We start from the raw sequence: 14233 nt of genomic DNA on the forward strand, positions 1-14233 counted from the left end.
CTAGAAGAGTTCTTTGAAGGCTTTGGTTCAGTATGAGTGATCATATTCTCTTAATATCGAGTTGATTATTGAAAAGTTGTTTCCCCTTATCGTGTATCTCCTTCCTTTTATATGGCTTTTACCCTGTCATGAAGATTAGATCATAATCTTTTAGAATAAATTATCCAATTGATTTGCCTTTGTGGCCAAGAAATGGCATGAATTATCCTTGATTTTCTACGTAATTATCTAATTACTGAATAATTCCCTTTCTAGCCATTTAAACTGGCCCAAGGACTCCATCAAGTTCAAATTATGAAAACCCAAACCACAACTTGGCCAACTTAGCATTAATTTAAGGTGTGTAAAAACCAGGCCCAAACACCCCCTTTCTAATTTCTACTAACTTTGGCAAAAGAAAAAAAAAATCTATCCAATGATATGGACTTTTGAAAATAAAATAAAATATTGCTCAAAATATTATTTTGACTAGGAGACCTCCTTCCTAGTACATTGCGTGCAAGGTCTAAAATATCAAGGGTTTCAGAAATATCGAGGGTCCAAAAACATTAAAATACCTGGAAATTATCGATATCAGTAAAAATTGAATAAAAACCACCGAAATTGTAAGAAAAATTTGGAAATTTTGATTGAAACTTTAGAGGATGTTTATTTAGTCAATTATCTATTATTTTATCACAAAATTGGAAGGAAATGCATTGCATGGCGGGTTTGATTGATTTAAGTTGATTATATAGCGAGCTGACAAACACTGTGAGTGTAGAAATATGCCCTAGAGCCAATCATGAGATGTAAACTCTAAGGATATTTCACATAATTAATTAAGGGCATTATGTTGTTTTGAGTAATTATTTTAGTTATTTACTTAACCAACAAGTCCATGGATCGTGAACGTAGAAAATAACTTAAAGAAGTTAAGTTCATGAGACCTTTCTATACCATGTCCACATCCTAAACTGTTCATGGTCATAGGATAATCAACTGGACATTGATAATCCAAAAAGACCATCATGCATAGTATCTGCTCAATCAGGAGGATGACAGGTCTCGAGTCATTCGTGTGAAGACACTAACATAAGTGTATGGGTGTTCGTTAGAGAATGAATTCACTAAACGCGATCAACAGAGAAAACTTGGATGGAAGTTTTACTTACATGTCAATCAGGATCTCTCAAGTTGGAATAGTGCAAATTAGTCCTTGACCTGAGGCATCACGAGTTGTCTCATGAAAGCGTCATGTGCCCTTAGCGATGTTGAAGTGTTGTGTTCCACTGGGCATAACCCAAAGAAATGACTAGGGTTCATGATCAATTCATGAAGACAGGTGAGTGTACAATAAGGGATCTCTACCTTCAGTAAAAAAGGAGAATGCTCAGAAGATGTGACTTGAAAAGTCTTTGGCCAAAGTATCGAGCTAGATCAATAATAGAGATTATGATCATGCTCCAAGGAATCATATGAGGCAGTAGATCATGCTAAGGGCTTGACATGAATTTTGTGCCCTAAATAGCATGATCAAGAGCATTGATTAAGAGAAGGACCATATTGCACAGTAATTTCAACTTAATAGGTTCACAACCTCATTCTATATTAGCTTGGGCAACCGTGACATATTGCTAGACGTCACTCACGGTTTGTGGAAGACCTGAGAACAAAATATAATCTAATTCTCTTAAAGGGAGAATTAAAAGTGAGTTTTAATTTACAATCGATCAACAAAAAGTTTTGGATCTCCTACTACATTGCCGATTAGAACCTAATGGATCGCACACCAATGAGGTTAGATGAAAGAAATAAATATGATGTGCATAGACTTATTAATTTAATAGAGATTGAATTAATTAAGAGAATGCGGGAAAGGGGTAGTTTGGACCTAAACTATGAAATTGGGTTCAAAGGTCTTTGGGCTTGGACCGAATGGGCTAATTGAGTTATGTGAGCATAGTAGGATGACCACTTGAGCCCAACAAGCCCAAATGACACCCCATGGCCGGTTTTACCTTGGTCTCCCTCTTGTGGGTCAATATAAGTGAACTTTGTTACTTGAGAAAATTAGGGTTTTTGAGCTAGTTTATAAAGAGGAGTTAGAACACCACATTGCTCCTCCCACCTAGCCAAAACCGGCCACCTTAGAAAGAGAGAACTAGCATCCTTTCCTTCCTAGGTTTACATCATAACCTAATCTCCACTTCGAGTGCATCATCAACCGTGATGAATAAATTAGGAAACTAAACCCTTTCTTCTCGACCTAATTATAGGTTTTGCTAGTTCGGTTATTTTCTTCTTTATGAGCGCTTGCGGCTATTGTATTTTTTTGCTGGCTTTTTGTCTCTTTGTCCCCAGTGTATTATTTTTTCTCCCATTTCAGTAATAATATAAGGGGATGGGCTAGGGGTTCTCGGAAGTGTAAGTCCGTTCTCTCTCGGGATGAAGGGTGGATGCTTGCATCCTATGACTTTCACTGATTAGCTAATCCTCTCTCCCTCGCTTAATCCTCTCTATCATTTTTAAAAAAAAAAATACAAGGGAATGATATATTCAAAGTCAATGCAAAAATTGCATAAGGAATTGTCAACTCGATTGTATGTAAAATTAATTGATACTTTTGCATTGAAAAATCCAAGACGAATGATATTTAAGTAATTTGTTGATGCATTTTATAAAGTTGTTTTGTAAATTACATTTGTGAATTTGAGTTCATATATTTTTATTTTTTTAGTTAACCAAAAAAAAATCACATAAATATACGTAGAGGGTAAAAGGGCCTCAATTTAGTTGTTTGCCTAGGGCCTCCAGAACATAAGACAGCCCTTGGGTGGCTACAATGGTGGTGGGGGTTGTGGCGGTGGTAGTGGTGGAGGTGGCGACGACGGTAACAATGGTGGTCGCCATGACAAGATGGTGGTAGTAGAAGTAGTGAAATTATATTGAGAATAAAAATAACATATCTATCAAATTTTCTAGGAGGAAACAAAGATTTGTTATGGCCTAAAATTATTCTAAAAGTAAATGAAATCCACAACTTTTTGTATCTCCTTTAAAATCAAATGAGTTTTTGAATAAACCCAAACTTTTATGTAGTCTTTTAAAGTCATGATTGAAAAATCCAAATTTAGATGGACTTAAAAAAGTCTGGATTGAATAAACCCATATTTTTATAGACTTCTATAAAATCAAGACTGAATTGAATACACTTGGACTTTTAAACTTCTTTTAAAATATTTTAAAATCTCAATTGAATACACCCCTAAGTGTTGCAGAGTGCAAACATAGTTGATGTTTGGGGGAAGTTGGGTTTCTCTATCAAATTCTGCATGGGTTTTAGTTTGGGGAAGGGCGGAACCAATGAATTTTTCTGCGGGTGGACTAGCTAAAACTTTTAGCTTAAAATATAATGATCTTATTTTACTTAAAATTTGTAGATTTTTTTTTTGTATAAATAAAAGTATACATTAAATCATATAAGTCACGATAGTCCATAGCTCTATTGATAAATTTTCAATGAACTTTAACATAAAACAAATACATATTAAATTAAAAATATATATATTTGATTAAAATGAATATATGTTCAACAATATAATTGAAAGTGATCCTATTAGTGGGGATTAGTCTGGGTTGTGGTTAAGGCTTAAAGGTGCCACCCATAATTGGGGCCCATCCAGGACCACCTCATGGTTCAGACCAAAAAAAAGTGATCCTATTAAACAGACTAAACAGGCTCCGTATGTTGGACCAACTTTTTCACATATATTCTCTGTTGAATACAAACAAACTTCAAAAAAATAATATTTTCATTAATGTGTTGTAGTGTTTTTTTTTTTTTTTTTTTTTTTTTTGGTCATAAAAGATGTTTTCATAGAAAAAGTGGGGAAAATGCAAAGAAAACCCCAAAATGAGGGTCCCAACAAAAAGTGGGAATGGCAAGTTGATATGCTATATAGGTTTTTTTTTTCTTCAAAAACCTACCTAAGCTACGACCCACTGTAGCCCACTATGTAGTTCAACCATTGAGTTTGTGGTACTGTTGCTTCCTTCATGACCAGAATTTAGAATTAAACAAATTCAGAAATGGGTTTATTGGACGAGGTAATTAGGTTCAATGGGACGGACCGGTTCGAAATTCAATGGACCAGCCAGTTTAAAGTCCATTTATTAAATTATAGTTATTTTAGAGAAAAATAATACATAATATTATTACATTTATATCTTAAATTTAATTTTTTTTTCTTTATATATAAAATAATGATTTTGTTTTTCAAGTTTCAATTTTTAAAATCCAAATAATAATCTAAGCCATTTTCTATTTAAATGTAATTTAAAAAAAGTTATTGACATCTTTTTTTTTTTTTAACAAATAATAAATCTTATTAGTATATACATAATTGTAAAAAAAAGATTTAAATGAAGTTGAAAAAATAATTATAAAAATAAAAAGAAATACATAAGTCAAATTTGGCGTGAGCCCATATCAGCCCGTTTAGTAGCCCGGTATGAGCACGGCTTGAGCCCATACTGATGTTTTTCCTAAATAAGTGGGCCTGGTACGACCCGTTTATTAAATAAGCCGACTCTAAATAGGTTGTGCCGACCCGGCCTATTTGACACCTCTATTTTGACAAGGAGATCTGTGTAGTACATTGCGTGTTATAAATGATTTTTTTAGAGTGCTGCTATTTTCACCCCTCTGTCCTATTTTCCCACCCACCTTATCTTCCCACTCACCATATAAATTTCAAAAAATACAATCCTATCTTTCCACCCACCATTATTCCTAAACTACCCTTTAATGTGGACACACTCATATTATGCCATGTGTATTGACAAACTAAATAATAATAAATAAATAAACAATATTAAAAAAATCAATCTCCATATTTTTCTCTCTGTTCCTCCCTATCTTCGAAATATTCAGACAAAAAATTTGGGAAATTAAAGAGAAAACTATATTTCTCTCAGAATTTCTCAGCCTACCCAACCCATAACCAATTTTTTTTTCCCTTTTTTGCTTTAAAAAATCAACCATTTTCTTTGAAACATGATCAACTTACAAACCTGTTGCAGAGACATTTTAGCGAGAGAGAGAGAGAGAGAGAGAGAGAGAGAGCTAGCCTCTATATTGGTTGTTGAGAAACTGAAATCGGGAAAAGAAAAACAATGAAAAGGTATCAAATTATAATCTCGTAACAAATTTTCGGTGGGTTAAGGAATTTCGGGAACTTACCAATCCCCAAACCCATTTGTGGTCAATATTCCAAATCACTATACCCACTTTTGAATCCAAAATTTGACGAAGGAAACAGTAGTTGTTTCAAGCGAAAATCGCATTACCACCAAACTTGAGGTGTTGGGGAGGAGAGAGGGAGAGAAAGAGAGATACAGAGAACATAGAACAGAGATAGAAGGAGGTGGTGTAGGTGGATGAGAGAAAGACCGAGGTAGGGGAGCTCCGTCGGGAAGAGGGCCTGGGATAAGTTAGTGCGGCTGAGAAGGTTATTTATTTATTTATTATTTTTCTTTTTTTCTTTTTAAATTATTTTAAAGGAAAAGAGTTTTATTAATATTTTGGTCCTTAGAAGTCCTTATAAGTCATTTTACAAATTGGTAAATTTGTCTTTAAAGTTTTGAAGATAAGGTGGGTGGGAAAATAGGACAAGGGGTGGAAATAGCAACACTCTTTTTTTATTTTTCCTTTGTTTTGGAACTCATTATCTTAGCATCAACTGTAAAAATCACATCAAAAATATGGTCAACGATTATTCAAAAGAACCAACGGCTCTAAGTTTTTTCTTTTTTTCTCTCTAGTTGATAAATAGAAATCCAAAAACAAATTGAATACCACCAAATCTAAAATTGGTCATTGCAACACGTGATAATTTCTCTGTGTCGCCCTCAACCGCATATATGTATATATAAGAGATAGCAAGACCACCTCTCTTGAGCCACACTCCCAAAGCATTGAAACCCTAAATCCCATCATCTTCTATCTCTGAAACTCTTTGTTTTCTCTCGCTCGAGAACTTCGATCTCTATCGGATTTCAGGTAGGAGCCTCAGTTCAGCATTCATCTATGATTGTAATTTTCGTTTGATTTTGAATATTGTTTTGTTATATTTATTAACGATTGCAAGTGCTATATCTGTTTTGGATCTTATTTATCTTCGATTGTTTACATGTTTTGAGTCATCTCAGTTATTTTAGGTTTAATTGGAAATAGATATTATGATTGATTGATGTTTTTGGATTGGATTTGGGGTTGTTGTTGGGTTTAGTTGAGTTGCGATGATGGTTGTTAGTGAAAATAGTCTGTTGAATATTTACTTCGGAACTGATTGTATAATATATGTTCTTACCTAATAATATGATTTCAGTTTATCGTATAAAGTAGGTAACTTTGGAGTATATGCATAGGTTATTTTCTCTTATTTATCTCTCCGTAGTTATATGCAACTGATGAATATTTTTTTTTACTTTTTCTGTATATATTTTGCAACGGAGATGGCAGTTGAACTGGTTTGCAAAAAAAATTGGGATTGTCTCTTTGGATTTGTAATAAGCTGTTGGGACTTGACTTGTATTATTTACCATTGTAATTATTTATGATCCTCATTAGCATGATAAATCATCACAGAGTGTGTTGTCCTTTTGAATTATTGTTGCTTGAGATATGGAAACTTATGTCTATTTTTTACATGATTCTTCTTCCATGTAGTTCCATAGACGACTCTCTAATCTGTAGAGTTCTTTAGAATTTTAATCCTCAGCATTCTTGATTCAGGAAACTTGCAGGTGTATCTATTACCTTCAGATTTTCAAGGTGAAGTTGTCAGCGGTGAAGTTTCTTTTATGTCCGAGCAGGCCATTTTCTATTTGGGATCAATTGGGTTGCTTGGAGAATATTGTCCATCTTCAAGAAAAAAGAACAGGCCCTTGTCAAAAGGAAATAGCTGTATGCATCGGTTGCCATATCAGGAATATCCCGAGTTTCATGGTTGCTACTGGTTGCAACCTTTCATAGCTTCCAAAAATCAATCTTCTTTTGTCTTGAAAAACTTAGAAGACGATATTGCAGCTACCAGCATTTCCGTCTCGTGATATCTCTTATATTTGCATTCTGATTTCTGTTCTCTATCAAGATGGCTTTACTGAACATTGGTGCTGGGAACAGTGATGATGCCTTCTACAGGTATAAGATGCCCAAAATGGTTACCAAAATTGAGGGCCGAGGAAATGGCATCAAGACAAATATAGTCAACATGGTTGATATCGCAAAGGCATTGGCAAGGCCCGCTGCATACACTACAAAGTATTTTGGTTGTGAACTTGGCGCACAATCCAAGTTTGATGAGAAAAGTGGGACTTCTATTGTTAATGGGTCCCATGACACTGCTAAGCTAGCTGGCCTCCTTGAAAACTTTATCAAGAAATTTGTTCAGTGTTATGGATGTGGAAATCCAGAAACAGAGATACTGATTACGAAGACTCAAATGATTCAACTCAAATGTGCTGCTTGTGGTTTTGTGTCTGATGTGGACATGAGGGACAAGCTCACTACTTTCATTATTAAGAACCCACCTGAGCAGAAAAAGGGATCCAAAGACAAGAAAGCAATGAGAAGAGCTGAGAAGGAAAGACTGAAAGAAGGTGAAGCTGCTGACGAGGAGCTGAAAAAACTGAAGAAAGAGGCAAAGAAGAAGGGCACTTCCTCTGCTAAGGAGGGCCCTGTAAAGGCCAGCTCTTCAAAAAAGAAAACAAGTGGCTCTGACGAGGATCGTACATCACCTACTCCCAGCCAGGCTGATGAAGAGGAGGCTGATGATGATGATGATGATGATGTTCAGTGGCAAACTGATACGTCGATAGAGGCAGCTCGTCAACGGATGCAAGAACAATTGAATGATGCGACAGCTGATATGGTGATGCTTCCCACCGATGAACCAGAGAAGGCCAAGGCAGAAACAAAGGCAAATGTGAGTTTGGAAAATGGGAACTCCACTGCTCGAGGAACACTTACCGATGAGTTGAAAAAGAATCTGGATAAGGGTATTTCGGCCAAACAATTCCAATCCCTTCTGGGGTCACTTTCTGGGTCTGCAAAGGAAAAAATGACTGCTCTATTTGAGGCGCTATTTGGGGGCCTAGAGAAAGGGTTTGCAAAAGAGGTATCCAAGAAGATAAACTACCTTTCTGTAGCTGCTGCTCAGGATGAGGGATCTCAATTGCTCTTGCTTCAAGCAATTGAAGGCTTCTGTGGGAAGTCGAGCTCAAGTGCCTTGAAGGAAGTTGCCCTTGTTTTAAAAGCTCTCTATGATGTTGATATCTTGGAGGAAGAACGCATAGTGCAGTGGTATCAAGATGGACTGAAGGGAGGGAGCAAGAACTCTCAGATTTGGAAGAACGCCAAACCATTCATTGACTGGCTCCAGAGTGCTGAGTCCGAAACGGAGGAGGATTAATGTTTTCATTTTTTTATTCTTTTTATTCTTGCTCATGTCTTCTGTTGTTGCTAGGCTTGCTGTCGTCATCAATAACGTGAAATAAAGAGGTGTTGCTCGTAGTCCGGTACTGTCAAAAATTTCTACTATGCCCTGCAGTACCTATAAGATCTGCGTGTTATCTGGGATTTTGATTTTGGTATGGGATTTTGATTTTGGTATCGGATTTCGGAATGTTGAATATTGTTTCCAATATATGTTGCTATTTGCATGTTTCAAAATTTTAACCGTTATCTCATTTTACTTTGCCAATGACTAACAAAATTGCTAATGCCTCCTGATCCCTACAACCAATTTTATGTTTCTATTTTGTTACTGACATGAAGACTTCAATTGTTCTCTGATATCGACCGGTGGTAGCCGATACCACTATTTGAGGGAGGGCTTTAGCTGGGAACTCCCAGACACCGGGGCAAGAGTCTCAAACCTTTCCTCCCTTTCTGAACCCTGCGCCTTTGGCCCCCTCTAATTCTCCCCACAATAAATCTCATGCAAGTATTGCTAGCGAATGGTATGAGGCTAACAGGATCTCTAACTTTAAAGCCTTCTTTACTGGATTCCTTTTGGCTGGCTTTAATTTGAATGTGGATGATAGCTTTGGAGGTGGAATGAGAAGAATTTGTGTGGAAGGTTTTATAAGAAACTTGGGCTATGTTTGAGGGTATATTAATAATATATAAAATGTGTTATAACATGTAACACCACGTCGTGTCACGGTCTCGCTGGGTGAAAAAGATTGAAGTTGAATGTGATTTTGAGGCAGATTGAAGTTGAACGTGATTTTGAGGCTGTCTTGATGGTTAAGAATTGGGTTCAGTGTCACCTATTCAGGGCTTGATTCCCTTTTGCGTATAGAGAGATGCACGTCATTAAGAAATAGTCCATTGCAACTCTAATAGTCGACAAATTTTCATCAATTTTATTTACTTCTAACTAAAACCCAATTTTAAAATTAATGAAAAATAAATCTATTGGCATGAGTTATAATTCAGGTGTAATTCACGTTACCTAATTAGAATAATTGCCTAGTTAGGATTCCTTGTAATTAGCTCATTACTTTTCTTTGTAGGAAAAGTCAACTTATACTTTTATATATATCTTCATCTTTGAGAAATATAATATCAATTAAAGTTATAGATCTTGTTTGTCGTGCGCCTTTGTCATGTTAGCCTTGCCCCTCTATCTTCCTCTTGGTTAACCAGTTATGATATCAACTCAAACTAAACCTCGGTCTCTCAAACAAAAATACAAACCCTACCCATCGACATCCTCTAGTGCTGAATACAAACAAAAAAAAAACAAACAAACAAACAAACCTAGTCCAATAAAATACTCTTACAACACCAACCCATCCAAACTTGTTCTCTTTCCTCCATGGCCTTCGAAGATACCCTAGACAACCTGTCACACCCCAATTTATTTATTTATTGGGAATGTGAGGTAAAAGAAAAACTAAAACTAAAATTTTTAATAGCAAGAAACATGAGAACTGAACATAAACTTCTTATTTAAACCAAAGTAATTTACATTGTAATTTTACAAGCAAAATAACAAGAAAGTAACAAACTTTAACAAAACATTCAAAAACTATTCACAACTCGTTCTTCTTGTTTCCTCGTCACAAACTAAACTTCATATTCAAAACCTACAATAGATTCAATAAGGGGTGAGCACTATGATGGGCATATTTTATATTATATATTTAACCTCATTCTTAGTATATTTTGGTTGATATTTTGGAAGAATTTTGATACTTTGAATTATATTTCCAATATAGGACTTTCGATTTCCTCTGGAGAAAAACATAATCAAATGGACAAATTTTGGAGTAATTCTAGTTGGAGGACGTTCGTGTGTCGCTTAGCTTGATCGTATCAAAATTTCAGATGTTTCTACCAAGCGGTTATTTTCTGGCGATAAAATAAAGGAGCAGTGCGCTGTGCTGGAATAGTGACGTTTTGGGCCTTTATTGCGTTTTTGGAGCCCAAGATGACCTCGGATGGGTTCATGGCCTTCTGGAGAAGTGTTCAGAACGTTTTTATCTTTAAAACAAGCTATCTTGGGCCGGATTTGAAGGAGATTTGAGCCCAAAACGTGGCTGGGCAGATTATTGGCAGATTCTCCTAGTCCAATTTGGATTTTATATCCTAGTAGTATTTTATTTTAACCTAGTTTCCTTGTGGGGATTAGGAGCTGAGTTTTAGGAGGTATTTAAACTATTTTTCACAGCAAATTTAGGATCTCTCTTTTGGCTTTTGGAACGCGACTTTTGCTAGGGTTTTTGAAGAACTTCTACTTCAAGGTGTTTTTATTCTTATTCATGGGAATGATATTTTCTTGGGTTTTAGTTATGAGTATGCGTAACTAATTCCTTTTGCTAGGGCGAGGCCATAAGCCTTAGCATGAATATGTAATTTTATTAATTTGCTTATGAATGGATGCATGTTTGCTTTGAATTATTAATCACTGTGTTTAAAACTATCTATCTATTTTAATGATTGATCACCATTAGGATATTTAGACAAGTAATTTGATGCAATTTTTGTTGGCACATCACCCTGAAATTGAGGAGGGCTTCTTGTGATTAATAATTGTAAGTTCACTTAAGGCGAACATCAAGCTCTTAAGGGTTGCATGGTTTTTCAAAGGGTTTTCACAAAGCTTAATGAGTCTTGCATGTTTATATTTGATCTGAACATCACAGACGGATTGCATGTTAGATATACGTTTTCGCTTGAACATCACAAGGAAAATATGCATTAGGAAAACCTAACCTTCAAAGCATATATGTGGAACTTCATAAGTAACTGATAAAATTGCATAGGATTGTAACGGCGACGGCTAAACCCTAGTTTCTCTCTATATTGTTAATTTTAAAAACATTTTTATTCTCCGCTATTATTACCTCCCAACTTTCAGATTTCTTTTATTGTCAAGTTAATCTCTTCAAATTCATAAATTTCACATCTTTGATAAAATCTATTTAGTTATTAATTAAGAGTTAGTTTAATTACAAATTAGTCAAACAATCTTTGGGGACAACGACCTTGCATGAGCATCTACACTACAATATCCTTGTATTCTTGCAAGTATTTTAAGTGATTTTAACCCTGTTTGCGCAGGTACTAAAAATTCTATCACACTACATGCTCAGTAGGGGTCCTATGTCTTATGTGATTATTGAGATTTATAATGTACAATTTATGCAATGCATGAATGAACTTCAATTTTACCCAACCCGTTAATCTATATAATAGGGCAAGCAAATCTGCATGTCCCATACCATGCATTTTACCACTGTGATTCTGAATGCCCCATTATATAAACTAACACTCATCTCAATTATCCCATAATTCCCCTTTTGTTAGTCATCTTGTCCACACCATTGATCTCCAAGCCCAAATCACCCAATCGATAATTATACCGCCGATTTCCTAGTCTACTGTGCACACGGGCTCGCCTGAACTTAGTCCCTACAATGGTCAGACTCAACTACACAAAAGATCCTTCCCATTACCCTCTTTTCCATAATTTCTTTATCAACTCAAGAATTCCAACCACCACCGAGAACATATGAACATATCAATATTAATAAAATTATAATGATAATTGACAAGCATAATATAGTGTTCACAATATTTAATTAAATCAATTTATGTAAAGCCTCCCCAAGAAAAACCCCTACCTCAAATCCAAAGCTATTGTATAACTCCCAGCTGTAAGTCCAAACACTTTGAGCTTCTCCAAAATCTCACCACACTTAGTTCTCACTCTCTTTTTTCCTTTTGTCTACGATGTTTAGGAAACTAACACAACTTGAAGAACCTATGATCCAAGAACTATTAGGTAGGGCTATTTGTAGTAAGCTAGAGTCAGCAAAGATATATAGATGAAGCTTAATATTGTGCCACATAACTAGCCTATAGGTTGCTAGACTACTTGGGTGGCTTGAAGGTAAACTGCCACCCCAAATAGCCTTATGTGTAGGCTTTGTAGAGTGCTTAGTGAGCACTCTCCAATTAAGTTTATATATTTAAGAATACCTATTGTTCTTACACCTCATGCCATTATACACCACCTCATGCTTTAATTGGTTTTTGAGGACTCCATAATGCAACATGTCAATCTATAAGAGAAAGCTTAGTAAGCAACAACAACAAAAAACTTTCTGAATGCTTTTGTAAAATGTGTGTATATAATGAATATTAAATAAGGTTGAAATGAATTGATATAGTTAAAGCCATATAATAAAATTTAATAAGCTATAGCTAGATTCATTTGGCTTGCCATACAACTAATATATATATATAGTATTGAAAACTAATAATTATAATTATTTAATTTTCATGAAATATTAATATACATATTTAAAATATGGGATTTCACACAACCTCACCGCAGCCTCAAAATCCAGTGCTTCCAATGCTTCAAAAACCCACAAACATCTTGACATGGTGCAACCAATTGTTACAGTTCGCAACAATACTTCCCCTGCCTTATTCACCATACGGTTGAATGGAAAGAACTATAGCACTTGGTCAAAGATGATGTTGCTTCATGTGTCAGGCAAGGGAAAAAAAAGGTTATCTGACAGGGAAGGTGGCTCAAGTGGAGAAAGACACTCTGGGCTTTGATTCATGGTGTATTGAGGACTCAATTGTTAAAGGATGGTTGATAAAAAACATGGACCTGATTTGGTAGAGTTGTTCTTAGATCTACCAACAGCTAAAGATGTTTAGGAGAGTACAACCCAAATGTATTATGACACATTTGATGAGTCACAGATCTATGAATTACAGTGTAAAGCAACTTGTATTACTCAAGCAGGTCATGATATTGCATCTTACTTTGCTGAGCTCAAAAGCGTCTGGTTGGAACTAGACTGTCATCGTCCAATCAACATGAAGTGCCCTAATGATGTGAAGATTCAACAGGCTGGGATACAGAAAGACCATATTTATAATTTTCTTGCAAGTCTAGATGATGAGTTTGATAAAATTAGAGGAGATTTGTTGAGGTTGAGTCCATTACCAAAATTGGAGGATTCATTTGCTTTTGGTCGTAAAGAGGTCCAGCACCGAGAGACGAAGCTCAAGAATCATGGAAAGACTGAATCCTCTGTTATAATGGTTCCCGAAGCCCCTGCTACTAGTTTTTCTTTTCCCTGTCCAACCCCTGAGGAAAAAGAAAACATGCATTGCAATTACTGTAATGAGAACCGTCATACAGAGGCCACGTGTTTTTACAAGAATGGGTTTCCAGAGTGGTTCCTTAAACGCCAAAAGCAACGAAAGGCAGTGCACGCGAAGAAAAAGAATGGCAGGAGCAGTGTAGCCTAGTCGCTAGCGCTACCTCAAGTGTCTCAACCTCGCCCACAACAACTCGTTCAATTGATGATTTTCTTAATGTTCTCTCTCAGTTATCCATTATAGAGCCTACTGACTACGAAGGTAACCAGGAAAAAGCTTTGGTGCTTTCCGACCAACGAGATATAGGTTGGATTATCGATTTAGGTGCTACTGATCATATGACCTATGATAAATCTTTTTTACATTCTATGACTGCTCCTACCAAAATAAGTGTGGTTACTGCCAACAGCGAATCTAACTCAATCACTTGGGCTGGTTCAATAACTCTTACTCTTATCCTCTCTTTATATAAAACTTTGCTTGTTTCTACTTTGTCCCATAATTTATTATCTATTGGGTAAGTTACCGAACAGTTAGATTGCTGCGTGC

At 35.7% G+C, this 14233-nt stretch overlaps 2 protein-coding genes across 2 annotated transcripts; both read left to right on the forward strand.

Annotated features, from left to right (window-relative positions):
* The first annotated feature begins 5884 nt into the window (after positions 1-5884).
* LOC110772018 (eukaryotic translation initiation factor 5) lies at positions 5885-8722 on the forward strand. Its single transcript, XM_021976380.2, has 2 exons — positions 5885-6043; positions 6779-8722. Exon 2 carries the CDS (start codon positions 7137-7139, stop codon positions 8454-8456), a length of 1320 nt encoding a protein of 439 aa, XP_021832072.1. The 5' UTR covers positions 5885-6043; positions 6779-7136; the 3' UTR covers positions 8457-8722.
* A 4527-nt stretch (positions 8723-13249) lies between these two features.
* LOC148295881 (uncharacterized) lies at positions 13250-13834 on the forward strand. Its single transcript, XM_088250627.1, has one exon. The coding sequence runs from the start codon at positions 13250-13252 to the stop codon at positions 13832-13834; it is 585 nt and encodes a 194-aa protein (XP_088106753.1).
* Positions 13835-14233: the final 399 nt, after the last annotated feature.

Source organism: Prunus avium, chromosome 3 (genome assembly GCF_965620075.1).
Source record: "Prunus avium chromosome 3, drPruAviu1.hap1.1, whole genome shotgun sequence".
NCBI classification, from domain to species: Eukaryota; Viridiplantae; Streptophyta; class Magnoliopsida; order Rosales; family Rosaceae; genus Prunus; species Prunus avium.